At 31.5% G+C, this 19,645-nt stretch overlaps 1 protein-coding gene across 2 annotated transcripts in view; it reads left to right on the top strand.

Moving 5' to 3' along the window:
- The window catches only part of FZD3 (frizzled class receptor 3), a 74,238-nt gene that overhangs the window by 38,541 nt on the left and 16,052 nt on the right, over positions 1 to 19,645 (top strand). The window contains exons 1-3 of one of the 2 annotated variants that reach the window (XM_031950930.1): positions 651 to 1,376; positions 13,411 to 13,607; positions 15,521 to 16,538. In XM_031950930.1, the coding sequence (XP_031806790.1) occupies positions 13,423 to 13,607; positions 15,521 to 16,538 (1,203 nt within the window). In that variant the 5' untranslated portion in view covers positions 651 to 1,376; positions 13,411 to 13,422. Of the gene's footprint in view, positions 1 to 650; positions 1,377 to 13,410; positions 13,608 to 15,520; positions 16,539 to 19,645 lie in introns of those variants that run through there. The other variant, XM_031950929.1, reaches the window with a different exon arrangement.

Raw genomic sequence — 19,645 nt, 5'->3', positions numbered from 1 at the left:
GGATATGATTTCTACAAATACTTTTAAATTTTATTGTCATTACTAAAAATTCATTTATATCTGACACCAGTGAACCAATGTATTTCCAATCAAATCACTGAAATTTGAGTCACTTATCTCTAGATCGTAAATATATGTATATGTAATAAATTACATATATGCAAATATACGTACTAATAATTAAGCTAAGAAAACAGTAACAAATTACTATATTTGCTTCTTTTTTATTTTTTCTTTAAAAATAATGAATATGTGCAATTATTATTTTGCTGAACTAGCTTGGCACTATTCTCATTAACTTAGTAATGGTTCACATTTGCATTGTACTTTGAAGTTTGCAAAGTACTTTGCACATATAATTTGTACTTTTCACATTTTTTGGTTTAATTTTTTAAATACTTTTTTTTTTTTACAACTAGATAGATCTTCCAAGCCTCTTTTGTAACAGTTTGTGTGGATTTTATATTCTAAGATATTTATAATTCAGAAGTAGCTCATGTGATCAGCATTTTGGAAGGTCTTAAAGAAGAATCTTTACAATCTGTATAAACAGTTAAAGGAGGAGCTCCTTTTAATTTTCATAAACAAATGTTATAACTACCAGTAACTTGTACCTTTTGATAGCTGAACATTTCTATAAATGAGTATAAATGAATATTTTATCATAAACTGGAAAGAATTTTTTTTTAATTGACTAGACAGAAAATGAAGTTTCAGAAGTCACTTTTGTTAGGCAAACTACAAATAATATAATGAAAGCATAAACAAAAAGTTGGGGATCACATCCTTCTTATCACTGAAAGATGTAAATAAAGGATGTTTTTAAAAATAATTTTAATTAATTATGACTTATCCTAACTAGATCATCAGGAAAACTGGTTAGCATTTGTGTATTTTTAAACACATTTCACATTTCATTTCACATTTTGTAGATGTAGAGATAATATTTCAAACCCTTTTTCAGTATTGTACAGCCTATAGTTTCTATGGTTACCAGACCCTTTGTGGAGTGACAAAGGTTGGCATTCTGATTCTCTTGAGTCAAATTCTGGCCTTTGACTCTTTCCCCTTTTCACACCCCTAACTAAGCTTGGCCTGTTGCTATGCTGGAAGAACTGTCAGCAAGAAGGTTCCTATGGTAACAGCAATGGATATTTGAAAGAAGAAGCACAAAAGCTTGCTTGATTTGGATTTAAACAAAAGAATGCCTTACCTTGTAATTGATTGCAAAAAAAAAAAATTAATTTTAGCAAGCTATTTTTCATTTTGTAAATGTTTTATTCTTATTAATTTGTTTAAGCAAAAAGTCAGGATTTTTTCAGAGATCTTCTGCATGATTCAAAATACACAACCTAAGTTTCATCCATTTAACAGAGGTAAAGCAAAAGTTTTAAAAATATTTAATACTATAGCTTTTGTATTGAAACTGTTCACTCTTATTTATACTTTTCTGTAGTTTGAAAAGGCTTAAAACTGATTTAGTTGATCTTTAGTTCATGGAAGTTAGAGCTAAAAAGGACTTTAGAAATCTCCTATACTAACCTCCTTATTTAATGAATAAAGAAGTGAAGGTTGAGAAAAATAAAAGTTTGCCCAATGTCACCCATGTCTCCTGACCTCCACTCCTGTGGGGTTTCCCCCAATTATATTTAAATAATTGCTTATTTAAAGAAATACTGACATTATTTAGATTTTTTTTTTAGTTGACAATTTAAAAAAAAAAAGCTAATTCCCTAGGGCAGTAGATACCATAGAAAAACATTATGTTCTGAGCAAAATTTACTTGTGCTTTCATAAACCATATACCCCTCTAAATGGAAGACTTACCCATTCCACTTAATGGTGCCTCTGTTTGAAGACACTTTTATAAATAATAAGTGTTCTGTTGACATAAAAGTTTGTGTTTTCCCTATACATTTAATGTATTTCGAAAAAGCTTTGTCAGTTTAAAGTAGTTCCATTTTTCCTTCCCTATTGAAAATCTCAGATTTTTCTTTTATTTTACTAGCTTCCACCATTACTCCAGCCTAGAATAGGGTAGTTCTTATCCTTATTAAGATTAATCCCCTATTTATACCTTGAATCATACTCCCATTTCCTTCCAAAGTTTGCCTATGAAATCTCCCCCCTTTCAAAAATTTTTCTCAGTCTTTCTCTTATCTGTCCACTTTTTTCCCACCTTCCTAAAACACAAATAGGTCTCTTTTTTAAAAAATTACATTTTAATGGTATTTTTCTTATTTTTAAATTGCCTAGTTTTCCCCTTTTATCTTCACCTTTCTCCCAGAGATCTGTCACTTAAAATGAAGGATTTTTTAAAAAGAAAAAGAAATGAAAAAAAATTCCACAAAACTAATTATTATATTCAAAAACCTGACACCTTGTACATCATTATATACCCATTTCTATTAAAGAGTCAGAGGGTGTGTCTTTTCAAATCTCAGCTATTGTGTTGTTTTGTGTTTCTTGTTCTTTCCATTTACATTATTTAGTTATTGTATATATATTTCTATATCATGTTCATAATTTTTTACACTGGATATTTTCAATTTTTGTCATCTTTGCCAATTTGATAGATATGAGATAGTTCCTCAGGGTTATTTTGATTTTCATTTTTCTTAGTAGTAACCATATTTCTTTTTTTTCCTTCTTTAAAAATAATAGCTTTTTATTTTCAAAATATATGCAAAGATAGTTTTCAGCATTCAACATTTCAACATTTAACCTGCAATTCAACATTGCAAAATCTTGAGTTCCAAAGTTTTCCCCCTTTCCCCTCCTCTAGATAGCAAATAAACCAATATGTATTAAACATGTACAATTCTTCTATACATATTTCTACATTTATCATGCTGCACAAGAAAAATCAAATCAAAAAGGAAAAAAAAAGTGAGTCTGAAACAAGGTTTGAACTTAGTTCATTATAGTTTTTTACCTAACTCAAAATCTAGCACCCTATACTACTCCAGAAACCTCTAAGCTGTCATGTGTGTGTATACATGCATATTTGTGTATATTTATAGTATATAAATCTTCTATAATGTATCTTGAATACCGTATCAGAGATGTCTTATGTAAAACTTTAATTTGCATCTCTTTTCATCCTAGATGAATTAATTTTGTTTGCACAAAAACTTTAAAATTAATTAGAAATAAATTTATTTTGATTTTTTTTTGTAACTGCTTCTTTCATTTTAAGACTTCATCTTCCCCAAACTTGCCCAAAAATAATAAAAATTATATGATCTGTTTCTCTTTTGATTGTCATCTTTTCTTTTAACAGCTTCAACTTAATATAATAGCTAGCATTTCTATCTCACTTTAAAATTTGCAAAGCAGTTTACATATATTGAATTTATTTGGTATTCCGAACAACCCTATCTGATAGCTGAAGAGATGCTTATTATTATCCCCATTTTACAAATAAATTAACCATCTAGTGACACTTAGCTAATAAATATCTGAGGCAGGATTCAAATTTAGGTATTTCTGACTCTCAAATCTAATGCTTTATCTACTGTGTCAATCTTCATCATATTTTATACCACTTTGGTTATTCTTAGAATTCTCTCTATGAACTTTACTCTTAGAGCTCATGTCACCCTTTACTCATTATCTTTTATTATACTTAGCACATGGATATTTTATCCCAAAATAAAGTAACTATCTTGAGGGCAATGACTGTTTTGACATTGTCTCTTTATTCCTAGGACGAGGGAAAATGGAAGCAACAAATATAGTTAGCTTTTTTTTTTTTAAAGGAGTTTAGTTGAAAATGTGATGAAAAGTAGGGGACAATATCTTGCAGTCTGATCTAGTTAGATTTTTTTTGGTTTATCTTGTTTTTATTGGTAAATTTTTATTTAACACAGCAGATAGGCAAATTTACAAAGCAAAGCAATTAGGCAAAATAGTACTAAAAAGCAATTACAATTGATAATAAAAAAAACCGTTAAAAGAAAAGAAGATTGCTCTTTAATTTTAATAAAGTAGTATCATTATGTTGTCATGTTTAACTTGAGTTTTGTTGGTATTTATTGTTGTCTTTTTTTTTTAATGAGTTCTTTTTGGTTAATAGAAATCTGTTTTCTTCCCCACCCCAACCCCATTCATTGAAAAAAATTTTTTTTTCCTGCAGTACAAATGCAGTCAAGTTCCTGTTTTTAAAAATTGTCTCATTTTGCATTCCCAACCAATCACCTATCTCTTAGGAGGTAGACAGCACACTTCATCATCACTGCTTGTGATGTTGGATGGTCATTATGTTTACCATAGTTCTTAAAACTTTTGCAATTGTTTTTTACATTGTTATCATAGAAATTGTTCTTCCCATTCTGCTCATTTAATTCTTCATCAATTTTTAAAGTCTTAAAAATTGTTCATTTAATTGTTCATCCAAGTCTTTTCATGGCTTTTTGAAATCATCTATTTCTTCATTTCTTTCAGTGTGATAGCATTTCATCATATTCATATACCATCATTTATTCTGTCATTCCCCAATTGATGGGGATTCTCCTAAGTTCCCAGTCTTTTGCAACCACAAAAAGAGTTGCTATAAGTACTTTTTATACATGTCAACCATTTCTTCTTTTTTTGATCCCTTTTGAGTTCAGGCTTAGTGGTAACTCTAAGAACAATACACTGTTTAGTAACTTTTAAAGTATAATTCCAGATTGTTTTCTTGAATGATTGTACTCTTCTCCAGTATAACAGTGCTGCATCAGTATACTTGTTTTCCCACAGTCCCTCCCACAATTGTCATTTGCTGTTGTCTCCTTTGCCAATCTGATAAATATAAGGTAGAACCTCAGAATTTCTTTAATTTGAATTTTTCTAATTAGTAAAGATTTGGATTTTTTTTTCATATGTATCCAGTTGACCTTGGTTTCTATAAGTTGGAAATTAGTCTTTTATCAGAGAAACTTCTGCAAAGATTTTCCCCCAATTAATTGTTTTATTTCATCTTGATTTTATTGGATTTGTTTGTGCAAACCCATTTTAATTTTATATAATCAAAATTATCCATTTTATATTCTGTGATCTTCTCTATCCCTTTTTCGTCATGAACATTTTTCTTTTCCATAGACCTCATAGGTATTTTCCCCCCCTAAATTTCTCTAATTTGTTTATGATGTGACCTTTTGTGTTAGGTTATATTCTTTTAGAGCTTATCTTGGTATATAGTGTAAGATGTTAGTCTAAACTTAATTCCTTCTATACTGCTGTCCAATTTTCTAAAAATTTTTTAAAAATCAAATATTTTATCCTTAAGTGGTAATCTTTGTCTTTATCAAACACTAGGTTACTAAATTAATTTTCTTCTTTATGTTGATGTACCTAATCTATTTCACTGATTAATTTTTATATGTTTTAGCCAATATCAAATTGTTTTTTACATTGTAATATAGTTTGAGATCTTGAACTGGTACCCTCCTTTCCTACTTTTTTTCATGTATTCCTTTGATATTCTTGATTTTTTATTTATTACAGTAATTTTGTTATTTTTTTCTAGCTCAATGCAGTTAATCTTTGGTTGTTTGGTTGGCATGGGACTAAATAAGTAAATTAACAGGTAGAATATTGTCTTAGCTTACCAGTGTGTAATTAATATTTCTCCAATTATTTAGATCCACTTTTTTCTTTTTTTTTTTTTTTTGTAGCTGTATTCATTTGTTTTTTAATTTTATTCGTATTGTTTCTGTTTGCTTTGGCAGGTAGATTCCAAAGTATATTTAAAATGGAATTTCTCTCTCTTCTTACTAAATTTTGTTGGCAATATAGAAAATCCCAATGATCAATGTGCATTTATTTCATATACTATATATTTGCTGATATTATTCACTATTTCATTTTTTTTTTAAGTTAACTCTAGGGTTCTCTAAATAAACTATTCTATCAATTGTAGAAGTGATCATTTTGTTTCTTCCTTGCCCACATTTTTTCATTTCACTTCTTTTTCTTGTTTTAGTGCTATAGCTAGAATTTCCATTTTAAACACTGAATAATAATGGTAAGAGCGGACACCCTTGCTTTATTCTTGATCTTTTTGAAAAGGCCTCTAATTTGTTCCCATTACAGATAATTTTGACTCTTGGTTTAAGATAATCTTACTTATCATTTTATGGAAAGATCCATGTATTCCTGTACTTTCTAGTATTACCAGAATTGGGCTATGTGTCTTGTCTAAAGCTTTTTCTGCTTTTATTGAAATAACCATATGATTCTTGGCTTTGATATTAATATGGTCATTTATATTTGTAGTTTTCCTAATAGTGAACCAGTCCTGAATTCCTGGTATAAATCTGGTGTTGCTATAATATATGATATTTGTAATATATTCCTATAATTTCTTTGCTAGTGTTTTACTTAAAATTTTTATACCAGCATTTATTAAGGAAATTGAACTATAATTTTCTTTTCCAGTTTTGACTTTCCCCGGTTCAGATATCAAGATTATATTTCTATCATAGAAAGAATTTGGCAGGACCCCTCTTTCCCACTGTTTTTACTTATTTTATTTTATTTTTTTTTTACTAACAGTTTATATAGCATAGGAATCAATTGTTCTTTAAATGTTCAGTAAATGTTCAAATGTTGTTTGCTTGTAAATCTATATGCCCTTGTTTCTTTTTTCCTTTGGGTGTTTACTTAAGGCTTGTTTGATTTCTTTTCCTATGATAAGGTTAGTTCATCTTTTTCCTGTAATTTGCTTTTTCTTTACATTTTTTTTTATATTTTATGTATTTTTTTTTGCTTATTTCACTCTTGAACAATTCAGAAACAGACAACTATTATAGTTCCATGCTTTTTTTTAGTAATCTATGGGGTCTTCTGCCCTATCAGTTTCAATTTCCTTCTTTCTTGAACTGTATTCAGAAATGTTTACATTTACTTAGATCTCTTGGAGAACACATTTCCTTCTGTTTGGTATTCAAGATATATAGACAACTATCAGGATGGATATGTATGACCAAAAACTACTCCCTTATAGATTAGGGATGTCGAAACATATAAGAATAAAAACATTTCTCAAAAGAATTAATTAATTGCAAGCTTACAATCATGTGAAAGAATACTTCAAATCACTAATAACAAGAGAAAGTAATCAAAATTTGTAAAGTTTCAGCCCCCACCTGGTAAATTGGCAAAAATGACAGAAAATAAGAACTGTTAATATTGAAAAAGTTGTAGAAAGATAGACACATTAGTGCCTCACATTAGTGGAACTGTCAATCAGTTTTGGAAAAATAGTTTGAATTTATGCTATTGACCAAAAGGAGCATTGATACGTTATTATTGGAGCTATGAATTGGTACAATATTCTGGAAAGCAGTTTATAAAGTTACTAAAATGTCCATATCCTTTGAAAAAGAGTTTCCACTACTAGGTTTGTTGTTTGTCCTTCATTTTTGAAGCGAGCTAGTGACACCACAGGGTGATATCTGACTTACATATGTATTGGATTATCAATCCCATTCTCTCTTCCAGAATCATTGAAGCCCAGTGGTGAGACAAAACTAGGTTTATAGCAAATGTCATAGAAGTTATTGATAAGGAAGTCCTGTTATACCAAAATATTTATAGCAGCACTTTTTGTGAAAGCAAAGAATTGGGGTTAGAGAGGGGAGCAGATGCCTAAGGATTGGTGAATGATTAAATTATGATACATGAATGTATTGGAATATTACTGTGAATCTTGATGATAAACACAAAGTAATATAGAGAGATTTATACAGTTTGATGCAGAGTGAAGCAGAGCCAACAAAGCAATTTACACAGACTTCATTGATCTAAATGGGAATGCAAGCACCCAAAAAAGCAATAGTAAATGTTTCAAAATTGCAAAGAACAAGCATAACGCCAAAGAAGAGAAATGAGAAAACTCTATATCTTTGATGATACATGATCTGTCATTTTGTATGAGCATAGATTTAGAGCTGGAATGAATCTTAAGATCTGTCCATCATATCCAATTTCATTTTACAGATGGTAAACTGAGGCCAAAAAACACAGTTACAGTCAACAATAATCAAATTTCTTGAGCGGAACCCAGGAGAGCTTTGTACATAGCAACAAGAAAATTATATGATGATCAATTCTGATGGACATGACTCTTTTCAACAATGAAATAATTCAGGCCAGTTCTAATGATCTTGTGATGGAGAAAGCCATATTCACTCAGAGGATTGTGGAAATTGAGTGTACATTTTCACTCTTTTTGTTGTTGTTTGCTTGCATTTTACTTCCTTTCTCATTTTTTTCCCTTTTTGATTTGGTTTTTCTTGTGTAGCCAAATAATTGTATAAATATGTATGCATATATTGAATGTAACGTATATTTTTAACATGTTTAACATATATTGGATTGCTTATCCTCTAGGGAGGAGATGGGGAAATGGTGGGGATTGGAACATAAGGTTTTGTAAGGGTTAATGTTGAAAAATTATCTATGCATATGTTTTGAAATTAAAAAGCTTTAATTAAAAAAAAAAATCAGATTTCTAAAATAGGATTCAAACTCATGTTTTCCTGATTCCAAGTTCAGTGTTCTACCCATGTAGTTACCTTTTGTCCTGATATTGGTGAAGTTGTCATTAGAAAGTCCAGTATAAATCTTACATATAATAGCCATCAATTACTCTGAAATTTTCTCTGGATTTGTCATTGCCATCTGTAAGTTTGCAAAATAATAACAAATTTTGTTTGGCATTAGTTTGAACAACATGTCTTATATATGTAATCAAATGAACATCTTTAACTTCATCTGTTGTATCATCTTCTTGTGTAAAAGAGGAAGATTCTAGTGTATTAATTCCAAAAGTTTCTAGATATATGAGTATTTCTCTTCCAACCATATCCTCTACAAGTAGAACTATTCAAAGTTTCTTTACATATGATTCACCAAGCATTGTTTTATTTGCATCGATAACAATAGATAAGGCCAATATTTCCTATTGAATGGAGGTTTTTTAAAAATATTTTACAATCATATTAGCAACCTTACATAAGTAATTCTTTTGATATCACATTGGTTTTTTGGAGATTAAAAACAATTTAATAATACCTTTTTATTTTCAAAATACATGCAAAGATAGTTTTCAATATTCACTCTTGTGTTTAAATTTTTCTCTTTCCCTTCAGCCTTCACTCTTTCCCCTAGACAGCAAGTAATCTGGTATAGGTTAAATATGTACAGTTCTTCTAAACATATATTTCCACATTTATTATGCTGCAAAAGAAAAATTACATCAAAAAGAAAAAAAACCCAAGCAAACCATTTTTCATCTTTTTTTGAAAGGTGAAAATACTATCTTATGTCCCTGTACTGATGTTTCTCTCTATCATAAGTCTATTGGAATTGGTCTGAATCACCTCATTGTTGAAAAGAGCCTAGTTGATCATCACGTAATCTTGTTGCCGTATCATATTATTTTTGAAACAGTTTATATTTATTAAAATATATACTTGTTGCAAAAAATTTTCCTGCCTTATGTATTCTACATATATATTTCCAAGGAGAGAATTTCTTAAGTTTTATAATCTTTGCTAGTTAAGCATTTATATAAAGCAAATTGTAGTCCTTTCCTCCAACAATAACAATATTTGTGAATACCAATGATAAATATAGTAGATCTTGTTTGTGCTTGTCTATTCCCATTAAATTATTCTTTGTCTTTGCTCATACTTGCTTCAGCTTCTCCTGTAGATTTTTTCTTCAGACCCATTATGTGTATTTAATAGTCAGAGAGGGATATTATTTCACTTTTAAAAAGAGACAAAAAATTAAGACAAATTTAAATCGGATCATTGAAAATCTCAATTTATTTATAAATGTTATTTATAACCATTCTCTTGATCCAAGTCAATCTCAATAAATTTTGGATAGGAAATACCATCTGCATCCAGAGGGAGATGGAGAATGAAGTAAATGAACACATGCTGTGTTCACTTTTTTTTTTTTTCCTTTTGTTCTGATTTTTCTCTCCCAGTGTGATTAATAAAGAAATGGGTATTTTTTTAAAAGCCAATATGACTTCATGTTATTCTGGAAGGAAACTCATAAAACTATGTTTTAGGACTCTGTCTTTGACTTTCCTCTAAGCTGTTGACTGTAGCTATACACCTTAATTGCTTTCACACCATTTTTCCATTTTCCTTTTTTTTGTGTTAACATCTTACTCATGACTACCTAAACAGTTAAATTGATGTCTCTGCAAAGTTATTTATCAACTCTACTTCTACATTATCTACTTTTTACAGTTGTCATTTGGTTGCAGTGCTCTTATTTTTCAGGTGAAGACCCAGAAATTGATAAAAAGTTTGAAAGCACTAGAGAGTTGGCTTCCTCAGTCTCTTAGTGAAAGAATTCTACATCTTCTTTCCTGTCCCTTGCCTTTCTTTCTCAAAAATGCAATCTTCGGTGTCTCAAACTCAGGACAGAGTCTAGCATCTTTTTTTTTTTTTTTTTTAATAGCCTTTTATTTACAGGATATATACATGGGTAACTTTACAGCATTAACAATTGCCAAACCTCTTGTTCCAATTTTTCACCTCTTACCCCCCCCACCCCCTCCCCTAGATGGCAGGATGACCAGTAGATGTTAAATATATTAAAATATAAATTAGATACACAATAAGTATACATGACCAAAACGTTATTTTGCTGTACAAAAAGAATCAGACTCTGAAATATTGTACAATTAGCTTGTGAAGGAAATCAAAAATGCAGGTGTGCATAAACATAGGGATTGGGAATTTAATGTAATGGTTTTTAGTCATCTCCCAGAGTTATTTTTCTGGGCATAGCTAGTTCAGTTCATTACTGCTCCATTAGAAATGATTTGGTTGATCTCGTTGCTGAGGATGGCCTGATCCATCAGAACTGGTCATCATATAGTATTGTTGTTGAAGTATATAATGATCTCCTGGTCCTGCTCATTTCACTCAGCATCAGTTCATGTAAGTCTCTCCAGGCCTTTCTGAAATTATCCTGTTGGTCATTTCTTACAGAACAGTAATATTCCATAATTTTCATATACCACAATTTATTCAACCATTCTCCAACTGATGGACATCCATTCAGTTTCCAGTTTTTAGCCACTACAAAAAGGGCTGCCACAAACACAGAATCTAGCATCTTATTTGAACTTTAAAAGCAGTAATGTGAGGTATTTAGAAAGGGCAAATGGGAAACAATATATTTGCGAGTGTTCTTTTTTTTCCACACTAGCCACTGATATTTGTCTGCCCTGTTATATATAGAAAAAAATACTGGAGTGGTGAGGTCTGGAGGCCTGGGTTCATTTCCTAACTCATCCACTAACTACTGGTATGATCTTGGGCAAATCATTTCTCCTAAGTTTATCCTTATTTTATAAATGAGGCAGTTAAACTACATAATCTTTAAAATTCAATGATTTTTCCTTCTTTCCTTTCCCACTTTTCTTAATCTTTTTCTGTTTCTTTTATCTGAAATATACTTCTCCTTACCTTTACCTCTTAGAATCCCTAGCGTTTTTCAAAACATTGCTTTCTTTTTCCTTTTGCTTCTTAACTCCTCAGGCACATAATAAATGCTTAATGAAGAAATGTTTATTGTCTTATTTTTCTACTTTTCTCATTTACCTCCCTCTTAACTTCCTTTCCTTTATTCTCCTTTCCCTTCTCAGCTAAATTTTTTTCCTTTTTTTTTTTTTAATTTCAGCAAAATTTTGCATTCATTTGCTCACTTCTCTACAGTTTTCTTCTATTCATTTAACATCTCTAGCTTTCTATTTATGTTAATATTCTCTTTCTATGTTTCATATATTTTCTGTTCCTTAAGTTTCTGCACTAAACTCTCTTTATTTTCTTTATTATTCTCCCAAGTTAGACATTCTGTTCTCCTAGTGGGACAGCCAGTCTCTCTCTCTCTCTCTCTCTCTCTCTCTCTCTCTCTCTCACACACACACACACACACACACACACACTTTAAAAAAAAAAAGAAGTAGGAATGTCATTGTTGGCAGAAGGGAGATTCAACAGTTGACTAGAGGCATTTTGATTAAGTTTCTTCTCAGTTTTTTGTTTTAACTACATAGTGTTAACTTTGTATTTCATTGAAGTACAGATTTAATGGTCTGCAAATTTGTCATTAGTTTGTATCAAAAGCAAAATTTGGTACCTGAATCCTTAATGAATATTGAATATCATCTTAGTTTGGTTTTCAAAACAAAGCCAGCAATATGTAATGACTTTGTTTTATTGTAGAGAGAAATTAAAGTTAAAATGTACAATTATTCCTTCTGTTTTAGGAATCACAATAATTCTGATTTGCAAATCAGATTATTCTCATTACAAAAAGATTCTGAATTTTTTAGTATGAAATAAAAGGTTTCTTTAACTATAGTACACCTCTAGTCAATCATTTAAGCTTTTATTCAGAGGATACAACATAATAATAGTAATAATACACTGAGTTCTTTAGCATTTACAAAGAATTTTCCACATAATATCTTTATGAAGTAGTGAAGCTAAGATATAACTGAAGCTTGAAGTTTTGTCAAATGACTTGTCAGAGTTAGGTGTTAGAACGAGAATTAGAACACAGGTTTCTTGACCCTACGCGTATTTTATTATGCTCAGTGTTGTGAGTTAGACAAAAAAAAAAAAAAAAAACAGCCTTTAAAATCATAGTTTATAAATCTATTTGGAAAAATAATTTTGCATTTATGACAATTAGAAAATAATATAGAAGAATATGTTGACACTTGATGTTTTAAAGAGTTTTACTTGACAGGTCACATAGGAATGGAAGAATTGGAATAGTCATTACCAATTAAAAATCAGTCACTGATTACCTTCCATATTGTAATATAAGATAGGAGGAAAAATAGGATTTGGTTCAGTCAGAATTTAAAGTGCAGATCTCTTATGTAATATGAGCTTGTGCTGGTGGTTATAATGATTGTTCTGGTGTGGTTTTAAATTTTTCAATCATATTTTTCTTCCTCTAAATTTCCTGAATATCAAGTTAAAAATGTTGGCTTTATTTACTTCTTGTAAATTTTAGAGGCTGAGAACCAGATTCATACAAAATTAAAAACAAAAAGCAAGAGAATGTGGTGCAGTGCAGAAAATACCAGATGTGAAATTGGGAGATATGGGTGCATCCTAGCTCTGCCACTAATTGACATTTTTAACAAGTATCCTTCTTGGACTTCAATTTCCTCATCGATAAAATGAGGGTGTTAGACCAGGTTATTTACAAGCTCCCTACAAGCTCTAGATATATGAATCTATTAAATTTGCTTACAAAGAGTGGAAGTTTTTTTATTTTTTTTTAATAATGGAAAATAAATAGTATAACTTTACAGCAGTCTTTAGCATGTGATACTTTAATCTAATTATTCAATTTCTAACTTCTGTCTAGCCATTCCATCCTATGGTGAATCTGGATTGTTCCCGAGATTTCCGTCCATTTCTTTGTGCACTGTATGCACCAATATGTATGGAATATGGACGTGTTACACTACCCTGTCGTAGGTTATGTCAGCGAGCATATAGTGAGTGTTCCAAGCTCATGGAAATGTTTGGTGTTCCTTGGCCAGAAGATATGGAATGTAGTAGGTAAGAAAATCATTTAAACTTGCATTGGTTGTTTTTTATCATGAGAATAGAAAAAATTAATGTTTTATTAATTTAGAGCAATTTAGAACAAAGACCTAAATAATTTAAATTAGTGTTTATTTTGGAGCAGGATTGGAGGGAGTGAGGGAAGGGGAATATTTGGCCTGCAGGTTGTATTAGAGCAAAATCATTTCTTAAGAAAATCACAGGTGATGAGCTGAAAGCTAGGTACAACCACCTCCCACTGCCTGAATTCTATAAGTTGATAATTGTATTATAAATTTTGAAGTGGCCCATGACAGAAAGGTTCCCCACTCTTGATTTAGAGCAATAATTCTATTTTTAGATATCTAATTTATTTCTATGGGTTTTAAAAGCACTAAATGGATTCAAGCTTGGAAGTGCAACTTTCTTTGAATTAAGAACCCACTGAAAGAAAGAACCTAAGCAAAATTACATTTAAAAAAAAACACAAAAGCATTTGCCAAAGTAAAACCCAATTTAAACAAATATAAGAAAAAGAAACAGGAAATATTCCACTCATCTGTTTCTGCTATTAAGAGTGGAGCAAAACATCCAGAGAGAGGACTGTGGGAACTTAGTATGGATGACAATATAGTATTTTCACTTTTTTTGTTGTTGTTTGCTTGCATTTTATTTTTCTCATTTTTTTCTTTTTGATTTGATTTTTCTTGGGCAGCAAGATAATTGTATAAATATATATGCAATATTGGACTAAACATGTATTTTTACCATGTTTAACATATATTGGATTACTTGCCATCTAGGGGAAGGAGTGTAATGGGGGGAAGATAGGAAAAAATTGGAACACAAGGTTTTGTAAGGGTTAATGTTGAAAAATTATCCAAGCATATCTTTTGAAAATTCAAAAGCTTTAATTTAAAAAAAAAAAAGAATGGAGTAAGAATTCCAGTATTAAGAATTAGAATGCTATGCAATAAATATAACAACAGATAATAAAATTTACATTGATTAATATTAGTTAATTAAAGGAAAGACTTGGGTGAGGAGAGGGGTGGCACAATCAAAAAGAGGAACACAGAGCAAAAAACAAGACAAAGCCATGGAGAAACACAGGCAGACAATTTGGTAAGGACACAATGACAGAGAATCTGTAAATTGAAGGGAAAAATCAATTGTTGAATCACCCAGATCATACTAGCATATAATTTTTTTTCGCGTTTTCTACTTTGCCATGGGAAAGGGAAGGATATAAAGAAGTTAAGGGAATTAGAGGAACCTTCTTGGTGATCAGGAAGGCTAGAGAAGACTTTCCTTTTGATTAATTAACAAACTAGAATAAGGCTGTCAAAGACTATAGAAAAGTCACTGGAAAGGACTTTTGATGAAAAACTTTCTTGAAGCATGAGTAGTGCATATGTTGTGAAAGTTTTGAAAAATTCAGGATGATTTAGTCTGGGGAATAAATCATTCTTCAAGGAAAAACCAAGGTTAAATTAAATAGTGATTATGAATAGTTACTAAATGAAGTACTTAATTGTGTATGGGTAATTTACTTCTTTAAGTGTTATTCTAAATAATAACAGTAATAATATCTTATTTGTCTGCATAGTACTTGACAGTTTTCAAAGTGTTTTTATATTACTTTGCTCCTATATTTTCTTTTCTAAGTGTTTTTAAACCAATTAATGATTTTATTATAGCCATTTTAATAATGAAATTTTCTTTTATAGGGAAAATACATTGATTAAAAAGTGTATTATTCTTGTTGATTTGGTTAATCACACCTATGGGAAATCTGGCTGTTTTGGGGAAAAGCATATTTGATTTAATTGTAAACAACATACCTAATGAAGAAATGCATAGTCTTATGTAAATCTAGATCTATATCATGACTTATGATAGTGAAGGTACTTTTTTTAACCTCTTAGGTTCCCAGACTGTGATGAACCCTACCCTCGCCTAGTAGATCTGAATTTAGCTGGAGAACCAACTGAAGGAGCCCCAGTGGCAGTTCAAAGAGACTATGGTTTCTGGTGTCCCCGAGAATTGAAAATTGATCCTGAGCTGGGTTATACTTTTCTTCATGTGCGTGATTGTTCACCTCCTTGTCCAAATATGTACTTTAGACGAGAAGAACTTTCATTTGCTCGATATTTTATAGGACTGATTTCCATCATTTGCCTTTCTGCCACATTGTTTACTTTTTTAACTTTTTTAATTGATGTTACAAGATTCCGCTATCCCGAAAGGCCTATTATATTTTATGCTGTTTGCTACATGATGGTGTCATTGATTTTCTTCATTGGGTTTTTGCTTGAGGACCGAGTAGCCTGCAATGCATCTATCCCTGCCCAGTACAAGGCTTCCACAGTGACACAAGGGTCTCATAATAAAGCCTGCACTATGCTTTTCATGGTGCTCTACTTCTTTACCATGGCTGGCAGTGTCTGGTGGGTCATACTTACCATCACATGGTTTTTGGCAGCCGTGCCAAAGTGGGGGAGTGAAGCTATTGAGAAGAAAGCTTTACTTTTTCATGCCAGTGCATGGGGCATTCCTGGAACTCTCACTATCATCCTTTTAGCTATGAATAAAATTGAAGGTGACAATATCAGTGGCGTATGTTTTGTTGGCCTGTACGATGTTGATGCATTGAGGTATTTTGTTTTGGCTCCCCTATGCCTGTATGTGGTAGTTGGAGTTTCTCTTCTATTGGCTGGTATCATATCCTTAAACAGAGTTCGCATTGAGATTCCATTAGAAAAGGAAAATCAAGACAAGTTGGTGAAGTTCATGATCCGGATTGGTGTGTTCAGTATTCTGTACCTTGTACCACTCCTGGTTGTAATCGGATGCTATTTTTATGAGCAAGCGTACCGTGGCATATGGGAAACAACATGGATACAAGAACGCTGCAGAGAATATCATATTCCATGTCCCTATCAGGTAAGGAAACACATTATATATTTCAGTATTTATAGTACTGAGAATATAAGGATTGGTGCAATGATTTAATTATTAAATCATTTTAAACCTATAATTAAAAGTTATGCTTTTAAGCATTGATGACCTTAGAATTTTACAATCATCTAACTTTAAAAGGACAAAATTAAATATTTTTACTAAATATGTAATGTAAATGCCCCAGTTTTAGATAGAAGCCAGGTTACATCATATCATTAGTGATTTAGAACATTTTTTGTTTTCATGATTATTGACAGTTTAGATTTTTTCACATCTATTTTGGGAATGGCTTTTTTCTTATAAATTTAAATCTGTTCCTTAGGCCTTAGAAATAGGAACTTTAATCAAAAAAACAATGCAAAGGATTTTTTCCCTAATTAACTATTTCCCTTTTCATTTTAATGGAATGGGTTTTCTTGTCCATTTTACCTTCAGTAATCCTCTTTATCCCTTTCTTGGTCATGTTCCCCATCCATAGATCTGAAAGTTAATTTTTTCTTGTTTTGCTAATTGGTTTATTATATCATCTTTTGTGTTTGCCATATCTATTTGCAGATTATTTTGGTATATTATTTGAAGTGTTTGTCTATACCTGATTTCTGACAGGCTTCTTTTCAGTCTTTCCAACTTTTTGTAATGAATAGAGTTGACAACCCAGTATAGTAGCTAGGATCTTTGAGTTTATCAAAGAGTAAGATTCTTGATCATTTGTTTTCATAATACTGTGTATCTACTCTGTTCCACTGATCAATCTCCCTATTTTTTAACCATTACTAAAAAATTTTGATGATTACTTCTTTGTAGTATAGTTTGAGATCTGGAACTGCTAAACCCTCTTCTTCCTCACTTTTTTTTTTTTCACTATTTCTTTGAGATTTTTGGTCTTTGTTTCTCCAGATTAATTTTATTCTTTTTCCTAGCTCTATAAAGCTAGAACTTTGATACTTTGAAGAGTATTCTGTTATATTAATATGATTTTAATGTATGTCTTGATAGATGAAATTCTAAGTATTTTATGTTCTATAGTTATTTTGAGTGGAATTTCTTTTCCTCTTTGGTTTTGTTGGTAATATATTTGTTTGTATTAATATAACACAATGCTAATGCTTTTCCTCTAAAACTCTCTTTCTAGGAAAATCATCAATAGAAGGTACCACTAAAAGGAACCCCCCCCAAAAAAAATACTTTCCTCTCTGATTTTCTCAGCTTGATATAGCTTGTTTGCACATAGTTGTTTGCACATCATTTCTTCCATTAGACTGTGAACTTCTTAAGGAAAGGAACTCTCTTTTGTCTTTTCTTTCTTTTCTTTAATTTTTTTTTTTTTTTTTTTTTTTTTTTTTTTTTTTGTATCCCAAGTATTCCCTTCTTTTCAGTGTCTGGCACTGTAGATGTATAATAAGTCTTTATTGATTGATTGACCAAGAGTTACAATAAAAAAAAAATTATTGCTTCTCCTGTACAAATTACAAGTCTGCTTACTTCCTCCCCTGAGGTAGGAAGGTATGTCAAATATGGGAGGTATAGCTTGGTGAGCAAAGATAGAGGTGACTAAGAGCATGGGAGGGAGGTCTGTACCAGGGTAGCTAAGTGAGCTTGCAGGTAGGCTATGTGTATTCAGGATCTTCACAATGAGAGATTTGTGGGTTCTTCCCTCCTTTCTCCCTATAGTTTGGATAACAGAAGTAGAGTTGACTGAGAATGTCAAAATGTTTCTCATAACCTTGCAGAAGGATTACATCTGAGCCATTTGTATCACGTCCATTTTAGCTGGTAGGAGCCATCAGAAAAGGGAAGAATAGTATTAAAGAAAGGAAATCACTATTCTGAGACAGAGGAGAGCTCAGTGTGAAGAATATAAGCAAATTATTGGAGATCTTTCTGCATGGAGATATCTGGCCTTGGCTAGTCTCTTACCTCTTCTTCAGCGCTCTCTGGATACTCTGTCTATGCTCAGAAAAGCTGTTAATGCCATCTGTTTCCAGGATATTACCTGGCATTTGAAATGTTGGGGAGGAAACCTCAACTGTTTCTAAATATTGGAAAGATCATAACTGACATGCTTTTAAGCCTTTCTTCTCAGTCCATCTTGTTGGCCAGTTTAGTCATTCCCTTGCACATATTGCTTCTCAACTCATTCTTGTAACACTCATCAAAGAACTTGAAATGTATCTTTGATTATACAGCATTGAAAGGAATTGGTCCTATTGCTTTGAATTTGACTTATAATTACATTATCATGAGCTGCCCTTTCTCTGTCCTCTTTCTTCTGTTCATCAGCATGAAAACCTCTGGGAGAGTGTACTGTGTCTCTTTTTGGTAATCTTCTAGCAATATATATTCACAAGATGATTTGCCTGCAGTCTGCCCTTGGTAGTTCACCTCCTACAGAGAAGCTCCCTTCAACATACTCATCCTCTGCCAAACTGAAAGCTCCCACCAAACTACCACCAAAGTGGTTGACTTTGGGGACCGGCATTGGTGGTTGGTTTCACCCAAGGAAAGCAGGACACATTCTGCCAAGAGCTTCCTGCACTTTTCCAATGTTCTTCATGAATATTTGGTTTTTTGTTTTTTAATTGAAAGAGTAGGGCAGAATCTTTTTGACATTCACATCTAGATTTTTAATACTATTGCAAATCTAAAATCACAGCTTTTTCTGCAACTGATTTTTAGCTTTTGATAGTGCTGTGCTGATTTGAAAACTTCCCTTGTTTTCCTATGCTATTCTTTTCTCTTCCCCTTCTACCACCCTTAGTTGAATGGATTTTGTAAATCAGTTGTTTCTTTGTTTTTTGTGAAATCCATATACTGGGTGTGAAGAAGAGTCTTTCAGGTATTGCTGGTTGCTTTCTTCTATAGCCTTCTTTGTCTTTGTTGTTGTTGTTGTTGGTGGTGTGTGTGTGTGTGTGTGTGTGTGTGTGTGTGTGTGTGTGTGTGTGTTTTAAACTCAGGATAGGTTTTCCTTCCTGTTCCACTGTCAAAATTAAAAAGGGTTTGAGGCAGCAAAAAATTACTTGTACATTTAAGATTCCTTAATCTTCAGGGGAAGTACCATCTCTGAACAAGTGTCACCATTAACAAAATGC

The sequence above is a fragment of the Sarcophilus harrisii genome, chromosome 2 (assembly GCF_902635505.1).
Source record: "Sarcophilus harrisii chromosome 2, mSarHar1.11, whole genome shotgun sequence".
NCBI lineage: Eukaryota > Metazoa > Chordata > Mammalia > Dasyuromorphia > Dasyuridae > Sarcophilus > Sarcophilus harrisii.
The sequence above is the reverse complement of the archived record's forward strand: the minus strand, read 5'-3'. Positions and strand labels throughout refer to the sequence as shown.